The sequence below is a fragment of the Hippopotamus amphibius genome, chromosome 12 (assembly GCF_030028045.1).
Source record: "Hippopotamus amphibius kiboko isolate mHipAmp2 chromosome 12, mHipAmp2.hap2, whole genome shotgun sequence".
NCBI classification, from domain to species: Eukaryota; Metazoa; Chordata; class Mammalia; order Artiodactyla; family Hippopotamidae; genus Hippopotamus; species Hippopotamus amphibius.
In genome coordinates this window covers 85,653,201-85,665,529 of record NC_080197.1, presented here as the reverse complement: position 1 = coordinate 85,665,529, position 12,329 = coordinate 85,653,201, and the positions used below count along the sequence as shown (strand labels likewise).

Genomic DNA, 12,329 nt, shown 5'->3' with positions numbered 1-12,329 from the left:
GATGGAATCAGTGACTGGCTTTTCTCTCACACGGTTGATTGATTCTGCATGCTGCTGCTTCATTTGATTCATGTTGATGTAGCTGAGTTGTGCCACTGTAGATCCATACTGTTCCTGATTGCTGTTCTTCAGAGTCCACACACCCAGGCTAACCCGATGATAATCAGAGTCCCTGAGATAAGAAGACTCAAATCATTCTGGTGTCCTTGGAACAAGGTTTTTTGTTTTTTTGTTTTTGAGTCACTTCCGCTAAATACCACTGGTAGTCTGTGTGTATGTGTATGTGGGTGGGTGGGTGGGTGTGTCAGGCAGGAGCATCTGTGGTGAAAGGAGAATCCCTAGAAAGGAACCCGAAAATCCCCTGGGGTGCTCACATCTGCACGTGTGGGCAAAGAGTTAGACTAAACCTAGACTAATCTTAAGAATGTATCAAATAAAAAGAATACTGAACTAACTGCTTTCAGCTCCTGAACAGCTTCATTGAGTCCTGTTTAATTCCCCTTGAGATCATTGTCTGATAGAATATCTTTAAGCTTTATAGTTTATACTTTGAGATAACAGATAAATAACTGCAGGTCATAAGAATTCCAAGATATATCAATATTAGATTAAGAACCTTGGCAAATTTTATTCTTTACTTGGAGACCAAAACAGGATTTCTCTGAGTATCTGTGGCAGTCGAGAAAGAAAAACTAACAACCTCCAGCAGGCAAATTTTATTCCTGGTAAAAAACATCAGAGCAGGAGAACTATCCGTGCAATGCGAGCGTGATTTATTGATTACCTCGGTGGCCTAGCGCAGCATCTGGCACAAGTAGATGCTCAAAAAATGTGTGTTGAACTGAATTTTGTTGTGCTTGGATGTGGGGAGGAGTATTGGGGCTGCAGGATTCCTTTTGGAGGCCTTTGCACCTGTCCTGCCTTTCCCTGCTCACACAGCCTCCCATCCCCTCTCCTAGTATGTGACTCCCTTTGCTGAAGCTGATGAGACAGAACGGCTATAAGCAAATAACGATGAATGGCTGGAGCTGAATGATGTGAGAAAGAATTAAAAGACATTAAGAAAGATCCATTCCTGTTTAACCACTGGTCCCCTGTAGTTAGTGACGGCTACAAGACGGAAAGCCAACACTGAATGAATAATGGTTTCTGCTCTTCAGCCTGCAGCTAGGAAACTCTGACATTATTTTAACCCACTGAAGCAGGCTTCTTATCTAACGGTTTAGAAAGCACAGTGGCGAATTCCAGAGTCCTGTACATAGTGAGATAATCCTGCCTGTTCTGCCTCACCCCTGTCCTATGGCAAGCATGCTCTCCAGGATCCAGTAAACTCAGTGGAATTCACCATCAGCAGAGCCATAAGCTCTGGGGATATTTCAGAGGATTGGGGCATGGGGTATCGGCAGAGAGTAATGTGGTCTTCTCCTCAAGGCAGTAAAGCTGTGGGAGTAGGGGAGAGAGTTGAAGTAAGAATGAGGAAGCGACTTGGTGTACCCCCCAAAAAATAACAAATAAATAAATTAAAAAAAAAAAAGAATGAGGAGGCGGTGATGGTACTTAGCATTATTGATTCTCCGGTAAAACAGTTTCAAAAGTGTCACTATAACTATTTACCTGGGGTCTGCCTTTCCAGGTGAGGCTATAAGCTCTGTGAGGCTGGCAAGTCGAGTTCATCAACATAGTCCCAGTGCCTAGCACGTTGTTGAATTGTCCTGGGAGAAGCCCTTGCCTTCAGAAACCTCCTGGTCTGCTAAGGCCACCATCATGGAGGAATCATGAGGCCCTCTCTGGGAACAATTCCCAGTGCCCCCAAGGTCGAGACTGTGTAACCTCTCTGAAAATGTCCAGGGGCAAACTGAGAGGAGCCCCATAGGCTTTTGGACATCTCACCCTCATATGTTAACACATTCCCCCAGACCACATTCTTTGCCGTTCCAGGCGTGTGGGGCCAGGAACAGTTTGCAGAGTTGTAAGTCACTTTATAAACCTCCTTATTCACCTAATTGATCTTTTCTAGCTCCTAAGGCTCCACATTGTCTCAGTTTCTGTACAACAGAAAAGATTATCCTGAGGATCTTCGTGTCTCAGTAAATGGGGATAAGAAATATCTAGTATCCCTTTTTGGTGCCCCGTAGGGTAGGGAAACCCCTCTTAGCTGTCTGGCGAGGACTCAGAGCCTCGTTCATTGTAAAACATTACAATTGTGTCAACTCTTAGAAACGTGAAGAGTCACTGCTTCAACCTCCACGTGCTGGTGAACAGCAGACATTTGGAGAAAGGAGGAGGTAAAAAAAGAAACGGAACCAGATTTCCAAATATGTACTATAAGAATTTATGGAAATAAGAGAACCTTTTCAATTTTCTTTTTTGGGAAGAAAACTAAATTTACCTTGGGAAGGGAGGGAGTTCTATGAGGAAGAAGCCAAAGCAAGTTTTCTTCACAGACTTCCTTTCCCACGCAGACTCCCACGTGGTGCTTACTGTGGCCCTTAAATCTGAAAAACCAAGGCAACCATTTTCTTAGCAACTAGGGAGCCAATCAGAAGCCCAGCCAAAGCACCCCATCTAAAATAAAGCCGTCACCATGGGCACCACGCGGCTGGTTGGAGAAAGGGAAAGTAGACTGATTTAAAGCAGCCATCTTGTTCTTGGTGAAATGTTGGGGGACTTTTTTTCTATTCCCTGAATGATTTGATTTTGTTAACAGACTTGAATGGGGCCAGGGCAGTAGCAGATGCAGACCCCACAGAACCAAGACCTGGCCTCTAAGGATTATCATGCTGACAGGTTTTCAAAGTTACACCTCTTCAAGAACTTCCTTCCAGATCAAGGTCCTTGGACTTTCATGATGCTAGCTATTATATTTCATACTTAATTTGAGGAGGGCTTTGTTACCAAGGGCCTCACGCCTAGATTGTTGTAGCGGAATGGCTCTCTGCCTTTAGTGTCTAATCGTCCTTTCTAATCTTTGCTTTGTAAACGACCTTAGAGCTCATCGAGTCCAGTGGTTCTCAGTCTGTGTTTATCAGAGTCCTAGGACCCTGGGGAAGTACCTCGGGGAAGGAAGAGTTGGATCGCACTGGGCTCCAAGTGCCTCTTCCTGCCTCAACTAGAGCAGCTCCTGGTTTGTCTGTTTTACATACTGGGGGTCACGTAAGATCTGGTTTGAAAAAATGGGTCCTGCCTCTGAAAGAGAGACAGACTAAAGAGACAGAGGAGAAGACAAAAGAAGAGAGAAAGAAAAAGGAAAGAAGAAAGAGACCGAGGGACGGGGAGAGGAAGCAGATAGAGAAGGAAAGGATGAGAATGGGAAGGGGTGAAAGGACAAGAGAAGGAGAGAGGAGAGCAGAGATGAGAAAGAGGAAGGAAGGAGCAGAGGGGAAGGAACGCGGCTTCTGTTCCTGACAGCATCGTGAACTCGTACATCTTTGGCACCATAAGAGAGACGGTCCACATGGTGGCTTGGTTGACAATGCTGGTTCCGCTGTAAAGAAAATAAAACAACAATAGCAAATGCTTCCATAGCACTTGCTGTAAACCCGGGTGTTCTGAGGCACTTTATATGTTTTTTAGCTCATTTAATTCTTGCAGCAAGTTGAAATAATTTACTCAAGGGCCCACAGTTAGCAATTGTCTGAGCTGGTTGCACCCACGTGCGTCCGGCTTTCGGGTGTGAGCTTTTGACTGCTCCTCTGATGGTAGTTTGACGATGCAATGCATAATAAAATATCTGTCATCTACGGAGAACTTAGCTTGTGCCAGGTCCTCTGCTGCCTGCCATCAACCACTTAATCCATAAGCAATGGAGGAGGATTATAGGCCTCATTTACTCCTATAGCCTGAAAGTCAGTGTCACTTCACATGAGGCAGCAGAGGCATAGCGGAGTCAGTACCTTGCCTGAGATCATATACGTGTGAGTGTTGAAGCCAGTGGAACCAGGGATGCTGTGCTCCCCAAATGGGTGGACTGAGTTTTGTTTATAACTAGATCCTTGTTAACTGGGACATGACCTGGCACACTGGTCATGCCTCCTTTCTGCCCTAAAGAGAAGGGCAACTCTCAGGAAAGGCAGCACTCCCTGGCCACCTTCCTTCTCGTGTGGATAGCAGTGATACCCACCAAGTCCAGCCCTTTTGTTTTCTTCCCAAGGCTGAGGGGCTGCCTTTGTTCTTTACTCACTACAGAGCTGGAAGAGTCTCAGAGAAAATGCCCGCCGTGCTGGTATAAATTTGCCAACACTTTCCTCATCTGGGAGTGTCACCCCTACTGGATAAAGCTGAAAGAGATTGTGAACTTGATCGTTATGGACCCTTTCGTGGACCTGGCCATCACCATCTGCATCGTCCTGAACACGCTGTTTATGGCCATGGAGCACCATCCTATGACGCCACAGTTTGAACATGTCTTGGCTGTAGGAAATCTGGTAAGATGGAGCACGGCCTCCTGGTTTTACCACCTGCGTGGGTTTTGCTGGTAGGAGATTTTTTTCCAAGACTGAAAGCTGGAGTTTAGTTAAAACGAAAGTAATAGTTAATTGGAAGACAAGTGCTTCCCCGTCTGCCGCAGCCCCAGCCGCTTCTGTGATCCCTCGGCTGCTTCCTCCTTCCGCGGAACTTTGAAGACGTCATTTAGGAGCTGTTGGTGACAGAATGGGAGGCATGGTGCAGAGGGGTGGTTTCAGCCACCTGCGCCAAGGACTTGTGGATTTCTTCCTCCTTCTGTTTCTCGCATTAATTCCCACATTACTCCAGCAAATCACGTCCCCTTTCACCTTCAGTAACGACCACCACAAAGTAGGGGAGCTCTTTCAGGGCGTTAAATATAATAAGTTTGGCCACGCCCTCATATCTTAATTATCCACGTGGGGACCGTCTATGGGAAGTTTTAAATTCTAGTCTGCTTTCCCCTCCAGTCCAGCTTCTGGGCTGTCGTCCAGTTTCTGTCACTAGTTGATCTGTGCCAAATTGATTTTAATGTTGGCTTAAGTCATAAATTTAATTTATATTATTTAGAGGATAAGTGTGCAGTTTTTAAAAAATAGATTAGTGTATTCGGAAGTCAGATAGTTGTGATTTGGGGATTATCTGTTTTACTTTTTTTTTTCATATTTTTTGCGCATGTATTTTTTTAATGGTTTGTTTGTTTGTTTTTGGCTGCATTGGGTCTTCATTGCTGCGTGTAGGCTCTCTCTAGTTGTGGCAAGCAGGGGCTACTCTTCATTGCGGTGCTCAGACTTCTCACTGCGGTGGCTTCTCTTGTTGTGGAGCACAGGCTCCAGGCGCACAAGCTTCAGTAGTTGTGGCACATGGGCTCAGTAGTTGTAGCGCACGGGCTTAGTTGCTCCGAGGCATGTGGGATCTTCCCAGACCAGGGATCGAACCTGTGTCCCCTGCATTGGCAGGTGGATTCTTAACCACTGCGCCACCAGGGAAGTCCTGTTTTACTTTTTTAGTACAAAAATCAGGAGATGATTGAATTTTGATCGACAGTGAAGAATTAGTTGGAAAGAATCCTCTAGGTCATCTGGGCTCATTATTCCTTGGGAGTTGCACCATAGGTGTGTCAAATCTAGTTGTTACCATTTAATTTGTGTATGATCTCTGCCTGGTATTTCTCTCTCTCTCTCTCTCTCACACGCACGCGCACACACACACACACACACACACACACACACACGCACGCACGCGCGCACACAGAGAGTTTCTACCTTAAGTCCTAATGCACTATTAAAGTATTATAATATCATTTTGACGTCTGAGCCTGAAAGTACACACAGCAAAAGGGATCCTTTATCTGGTTGGTCCTTATAGCTGATGTTCCCTAGTGCACATCCAAGATGATACTGTAATCTTCCCAATCTTCATGTCTGAGTTAGTGACACACTTCAGACTCACTACTGCTGTGTGCAGCTCAATGCATTACCCAGACTCTTGAAACAGGATCCCTGCATGGACTATCCAGGAAATCTGTTAACTGTCTCTGAAAGGTGCCAGAGGGTGGGCTTGCTGTGTGATTCGCCAATCCTGGGGCTTGGTCATCCAGCAGCATTTTGAGCCAGTCAACAATATCATATAGATACAAGCTTTATTTTATTAGCCAGTAGTTACGTAATGAGAAATATGACTTGATCGACTTTGTTATTGATGGTGGTGGTGGTGTGTTTCCTGTAGTGTTCTGTTTTTCTCAAAGTCTTTACTTGTACTTGCTTTTGTCAGAATCAGTCTTCGATTTCCAAGGAATTTGGAGAGGCCTTTTTACATGCTGCCAGCAGAAATGCCCTCAGACCAGGCCAGCAAATAATGTTATTTTTCCTTTCTTGAAAATCTAGAGGGGACTTCCTTGGTGGTCCAGTGGTTAAAACTCTGTGCTTCCACTGCTTCCACTGAAGGGGGTGTGGGTTCCATCCCTGGTTGGGGAACTAAGATGCTGCTTGACGCGTGGCATGGCCAAAAAAAAGGAAAAAGAAAATCTAGAGATGTAGGGTCACACCTAAATTAGAGTCGTGAGCATTCAGAAGACGTTGCTCAGAATCATCAGTGAAGAAAAGGGAGAGAAGAGAAGGTCAGCAGCTAATATTCAGGGACTTCCTGAGCCAAGCCAACCAGAACCAAGTTCTAAAATGAGAAGGCACTCCCAGGACAGAGTCTTCAAGGGGAAAGTAATGTATGATTAGCAGTGGGGATGGAGAGCAGTGAATGGTTCAGGATACTTTGGACTGGCCAGTGGATTGGACATGAGGGCTGAGGAAAAGAAATCAGGAATGGTGCCTAGATTGGGGACATTTGGTAACCGAGGAGGCAATGGGGATGACTGAATGAGAAACGGGGCGGAGTTTAAAATCAGGTGTTCTGTTTTGGACGTACTAGCCTTAAATAAGGCATTGATTTCTGCCCGGAAATGTTTTACATCTATAAAATGAGGTAACGCCATGCCATCAGTAGTTGGGAGGACAGAACCTATACAGAGGTGTGTGGAACAGTGGAAAGTACGCTCCATGCTCAGGAGCTGTGTGAGTGTAGCTCAGTAGGAGAATTGTCAGAGGCTTGGCGATTCGGATACAGCCTTTGACTAAACCTGACAATAAGAAAACAAACCGAAAAAATGGATGGACTAGCCTGTGAAATAGATTAGGACCGTCTCTTGTGTTTGGACAGCAAGGCTTTTCCCGTGGCTGGGACAGTGAATTGAGTTGTGTTTGTCCACGAATGTGGCAGATAGACGTTTTTGAGGAAAGACGAGAACAGCGTTCTGTGAATTGGCATCCCCTGCCTCTTCCAGCCTCCCCATGTTCACAATAGGAGGAAGTGTGAAGATAATTCGGTCCAACCCCCATGTCTTATAGAGGAGAGTGAAGCCGGGGAGTCTGTGTGCCTTTTGTATTGTTTAGTAGATAAATATGATTCTTTCCTTGCCTTTTTTTGGTAACCATCTGAACACAACAGTGAGTTTGTAAAGTGGTTTTGCGGGGCGGGGCGGGGGGGGCTTGTTTGTTTGTTTTAATTTATTTATTTGATTGTGCTGGGTCTTAGTTGCTGCAGGCAGGCTCCTTAGTGCGGCTCGCAGGCTCCTTAGTTGCAGCGTGCAAACTCTTAGTTGTGGCATGCATGTGGGATCTAGTTCCCCAACCCGGGATCGAATCCGGGCCCCCTGCATTGGGAGCATGAAGTCCTACCCACTGCGCTACCAGGGAAGTCCCTATAAGGTGGTTTTTTAAACAATCTCAAGCTTACAGAAAAGTTTCAAGTGCAGTGTAAAAAACTATTTCTTGAGAGGAAGTTGCTGACCAGCCTGTCACCCCCAAATACTGTAGTGTGCATTTTTATAAACAAGTACATTCTCCTACAGAACCATGATATGTAACTGCCAAAATCAGGAAATTACAACGTATATTACTGCTATCTAATTCTCAGGCCCATTCAGATTTTGGCAGTAATCCCAATAATGTCTCTGTAAAAAAAAGGTTGACATTCCAGAGTTACCCTTGTGTTTAATTATCATATCTCTCTGACCGTCTTCAGCCCAGCAGAGGTCCTCAGTCTTTCTTTGACTTTCATGACCTTGGCACCTTTGAAGACGACAGGCCGGTCACTTGGTAGAATTCCCTCAGTCTGGGTTTGTCTGGTGCCTCCTCCTGATTAGACTCAGGTTGTGCATTTGGTGGGACTGTCGCACAAGCGAGGCTGTTGTCTTCTCATTGCATCTACCAGGTGGCACACGATTTCCATTTGTCCCATTTCTGACCATGGTCACTTGATCACTTGATTTAGGAGGTCCTGCCAGGGTTCTCCCCGAACAGTTACTTTTTCCATTTATAATGAATAAGTGTTCTTGAGGAAGACACGTTGAAGCTATCTAAAGTTCCTTTTTTCATTAAACTTTTGATTTGTTCCTTTATTTACCGATATCTGTATGGACTCAAGGTTTTCAGTTTTATTCAGTGGGTTTTAACCCATTACTACCCTGTACTTAGATGTTTTAAACCATTCCTGATTTGGCCAGTAGGAGTCCCTTCAGGGTGGCTTCCCTGTCCTTTTAACACATCCTCATTGCTTCCTTGTTTTCTCAGAAATATTGCAGGCTAACTTTGTATTTTTCCTGTCGCAGGCCTGGAGTCAGCCATTTCTCAAGCTGCCCTGGTTGCTGTAGTGGAAACTGACACTTAGAAGTCAGCATCTGTTGGAGCAGCATGCCTGGCTGGACCCTGTCAGTACAGGGCTCCCTGCCTGTTCTAATCCAGCATCACAGGGTTCATTCTAGTTTTCCCCTTTCTATGTTTATAACTCCTTCTCCAACAAAACGAGACCTGGTTGCCACTATCTTTAGTATATTTCCTTATTTGATTAAAAAAAAAAAAGCCACTGTTACCTCTTCCAGTGTGGGTGTCCTCTCCCCTTGCTCAGACCCTGACTCCCTTGCCGGGGTCTCCAGCATCCACACAGTGTCCTCCACGTGGACCCCTCCTCACACTTCTCAGGACCTGTCATCCCCGACGGGGCCACCCCACACATCCTTGTTTCCCGTGCCCCACTTGAATGCGAACGCCTCGTAGTGGACCCTCCTCCTGCAGGGACCCCTCCTCACCCCACACCAGGCCGCCCTTCCTTGCCCTGCTCGGGCGCTGACTCTGCTCTCCATGCTGCCCACCTGCAGGAACACTCCCCCCCCACCCCCGCCCCGCCACTCAGGCTGTCCTTCCTCCCAGAAGTTCTCCTCACCCGCTCTGTAACTAGCTCCAGATGCCAGGCCACATCCTCCTCACCTTGCTAGGCTCTGACACCCTTCACTGGGCCACCTCTCCAATGGACGCCTTCTTCAGCCCACTCAGGCTCCGACAGCCCTCACCAGACTGTCCTCCCTCTGGGGATGCCATCTCCATCTGCTTAAGCTCTAACTCTCTCTGCCAGGTGTCCTATCCCCTCCAGGGTGGACACCCTCCCACCCCACTTAGGCCTCAACACCCTGTGCGGGGCAGCCATGCTACACAAATACCCTCCTTATCCCACTCAGGCACTGGACTGTCCCCCCAGAGTGGACACTCTCCTTGGCCGACATCGGCTCTGACACCCCACACTTAGCCGCCCTCCTGCACAGGTGCCCTGCTTGGGCTCCAGCTCCTGACACCGGGCCCCCTTCCATGTGGTTAAGGGCCTTTTGTGGGGAGGGGTATGGAAGGAAGGGCAAAAGCTTAACCTGACATGAAAGTTTGATTTCTGAGGATCTAAGCAAAAAAGGAAAAATGGGAAGTTATTTTCTCCCTTCACCAAATACACATGAATGTTATGGTTTCTTAACTATGGCTTAGCTAGATTTTCAACCAAAAGGAATTCCTTTCAGATTTTAATTTTTCTTTATCTGTGTCCTTGTAGCCCCTCGCTCATACCTCTTTTTAAATACTTACTACCTGATCAATGTTTTCCTGCCTGTCTGCTCCTGGTTGGGTAAGCGGCCATTCCAATTTGCACAGATATGAGGGGGCTCCTAGGACATGGAACTTTCCCTTTAAAAGTGGGACGGTTCTGGGCATGCGGATTGAAGTTGACCACCCTGTCAGCCCAGGATGCAGGACTTTCAGTATTAAAACCAGACGGGTCTCAGTACTAATAAACCCAGCCAAGTTGGTCACCTGGCCTCCTGACTGAGTTCCCAGGGATCCATTATTTTTCATGGTCACATTTTTTTCCCCATGTCTCCATTGTGGTACATAGGGCTTTTATCAAATTGAATTTCATTAACTTTGAAGTTCATTAACTTCGGAAGAGGATCCGCTACAAAACAGGAGCTGATTAGCCTCCAAATCCCAGTGGCTCCCAAATGAGCCGAACTCTGCAGACGCACTTATGGCAGAAGAGACGTGCTGCTTCTCCCCGCCCTTCCCAAGCCCCAGGCAGAGCCCCAAATGAAACACCCCCATCTGAGGGCACCGTAGGCCTTGCCTGGTGACCTGGCATCACACGTGCCCAGGCCGATGCCAGGGGCCTGTCCAGTAGGCCCCTGGAACCTATGCTGACCATGAATTCAGAACATTCGAGTAGAACAGAATTCTCGATCTTTTTTTCGAAGGACTTCTTTCTACTCTTAAAAAGAGCTAAAAGACCTTTGTTTATGAGAGTTATATCTTTTAATATTTACCATATTTGAAATTAAAACCAAGAAAAATCTTACATATTTATTTTAAAATCACAATAATATACCCATTATACAATTACATAAATAACATTTTATGGGGAAAAACTATTTTCTGAGAAAAAAATGGCATTATTTGGCATTTTTACAGATCTCTTTCATGTCTGGTTTGGTAGACGATACCTAGATTCTCTGACAGGCTTCTGTATTTAATCCATCGTGATATATTATTTTGGTTGAAGTGTGGGATGAAAACCTGGCCTCACACAGACGTGTAGTTGGAAAAGGGAGAGGACTTCATGACCCCTGAAAGGGTCTTAGGGGCCCCAGGGATCCCCAAATACACTTTGAGAGCTGCTGCACTAGAACATAAATTCTTAGGTGAACATTTGCTAAGATTCACAAGAGTGACATTTATGTATAGTTGATGTATAAATGATATATTGATATTACAGCTGCTTGTAATTCCTTTTTTTCCTCAAGAAGCATATCACAGTGTCACTAAGAATGGCATCAGAGGGATAACCTTAAATCTACTCTTATCCATTTTTATTATTATTTTAATTTTAATTTTATTTATTATTTATGTATTTATTTTTATTTTTGGCTGTGTTGGGTCTTAGTTGCGTCAGGTCTTAGTTGCGTTGGGTCTTAGTTGCGGCACACGGTCTCTCCACTGCGGCACATGGGCTTCTCTCTAGTTGTGGCGTGCTTGTTTTCTCTTTAGTTGTGGTATACAGGTCTTCTCTCTCTAGGTGTGGCACACAGGCTCCAGGGCACACAGGCTCCAGGGCACGCAGGCTCAGCAGTTGTGGCGCTTGGCTTAGTTGCCCCTCGGCATGTGGGATCTTTGTTCCCCGACCAGGGATCAAACCTCTGTCCCCTGCATTGCAGGACGGATTCTTTACCACTGGACTACCAGGGAAGCCCCTCTCCATTTTTAAAAAATTAATTCCTTCCAATAGTTACAAATTTATTTTCGCCCAAAGCCCAAACAAGAGCAGCACACTACATGTTGAAACAACATGGGTGCCGACTTCGGTCACAGGCATTTCTACCAGGCGTCTGGAGGCCCTTCATCCTGTTGAAAGGGAGCACCACATAACCGTGTCATTGATCTCAGAAACCAGAGTTCCCACAGTATGGGTATTCCAAGGTCAGTCAGCCCGTGCTTGTTACTCAGCACTTCCTGTGTGTTCACCAAGAACGAATGGGGTAGCAAATTCAGTCTCTACTTAGTGTGCGTTAAGTGGGTTAATATTTCTGTGTAGGGAGAACTTTGACGGGCTGACACTAAAGGTAAAATGTGTGCTGACCTCAGGCAGAGTGATATTCCGTCTGTAGACACTTAGCTTGCACTATGAACTTTGATTTAACTTGACCAGATCTCTTCAGAGAATATTTTCTTTCAATTTTAGAATATTGCATCTTCAATTTAGAAAAGTGGGGGACCATAGAAACATATACAAACACCAAAAGTTTCCAGCCCACTTATCCATTTTGTTGTGTTTTCATCAAGTCATTCTGTTTTATTTATTGCTATACATTAATTCAGTGTGTTTCAAAACAGTGTCTGTAATCCAAGTGTTTTTCACTATTTTTAATTCTGTCCTCAGATCATATCTCCAGCGTTTTCCTCAAACTCCTTCATATGTAAACTTGGTAACAAAGTGGTTACAAGTATTAACTGATTGTGAATTTAAAA

At 45.5% G+C, this 12,329-nt stretch overlaps 1 protein-coding gene across 11 annotated transcripts in view; it reads left to right on the top strand.

The window, feature by feature from the left end:
* The window catches only part of SCN8A (sodium voltage-gated channel alpha subunit 8), a 169,483-nt gene that overhangs the window by 119,396 nt on the left and 37,758 nt on the right, over window positions 1-12,329 (top strand). For 10 of the 11 annotated variants that reach the window (XM_057701551.1, XM_057701553.1, XM_057701548.1 and 7 more), the window contains one exon: window positions 4,186-4,424. In XM_057701551.1, the coding sequence (XP_057557534.1) occupies window positions 4,186-4,424 (239 nt within the window). Of the gene's footprint in view, window positions 1-145; window positions 217-4,185; window positions 4,425-12,329 lie in introns of those variants that run through there. The other variant, XM_057701558.1, reaches the window with a different exon arrangement.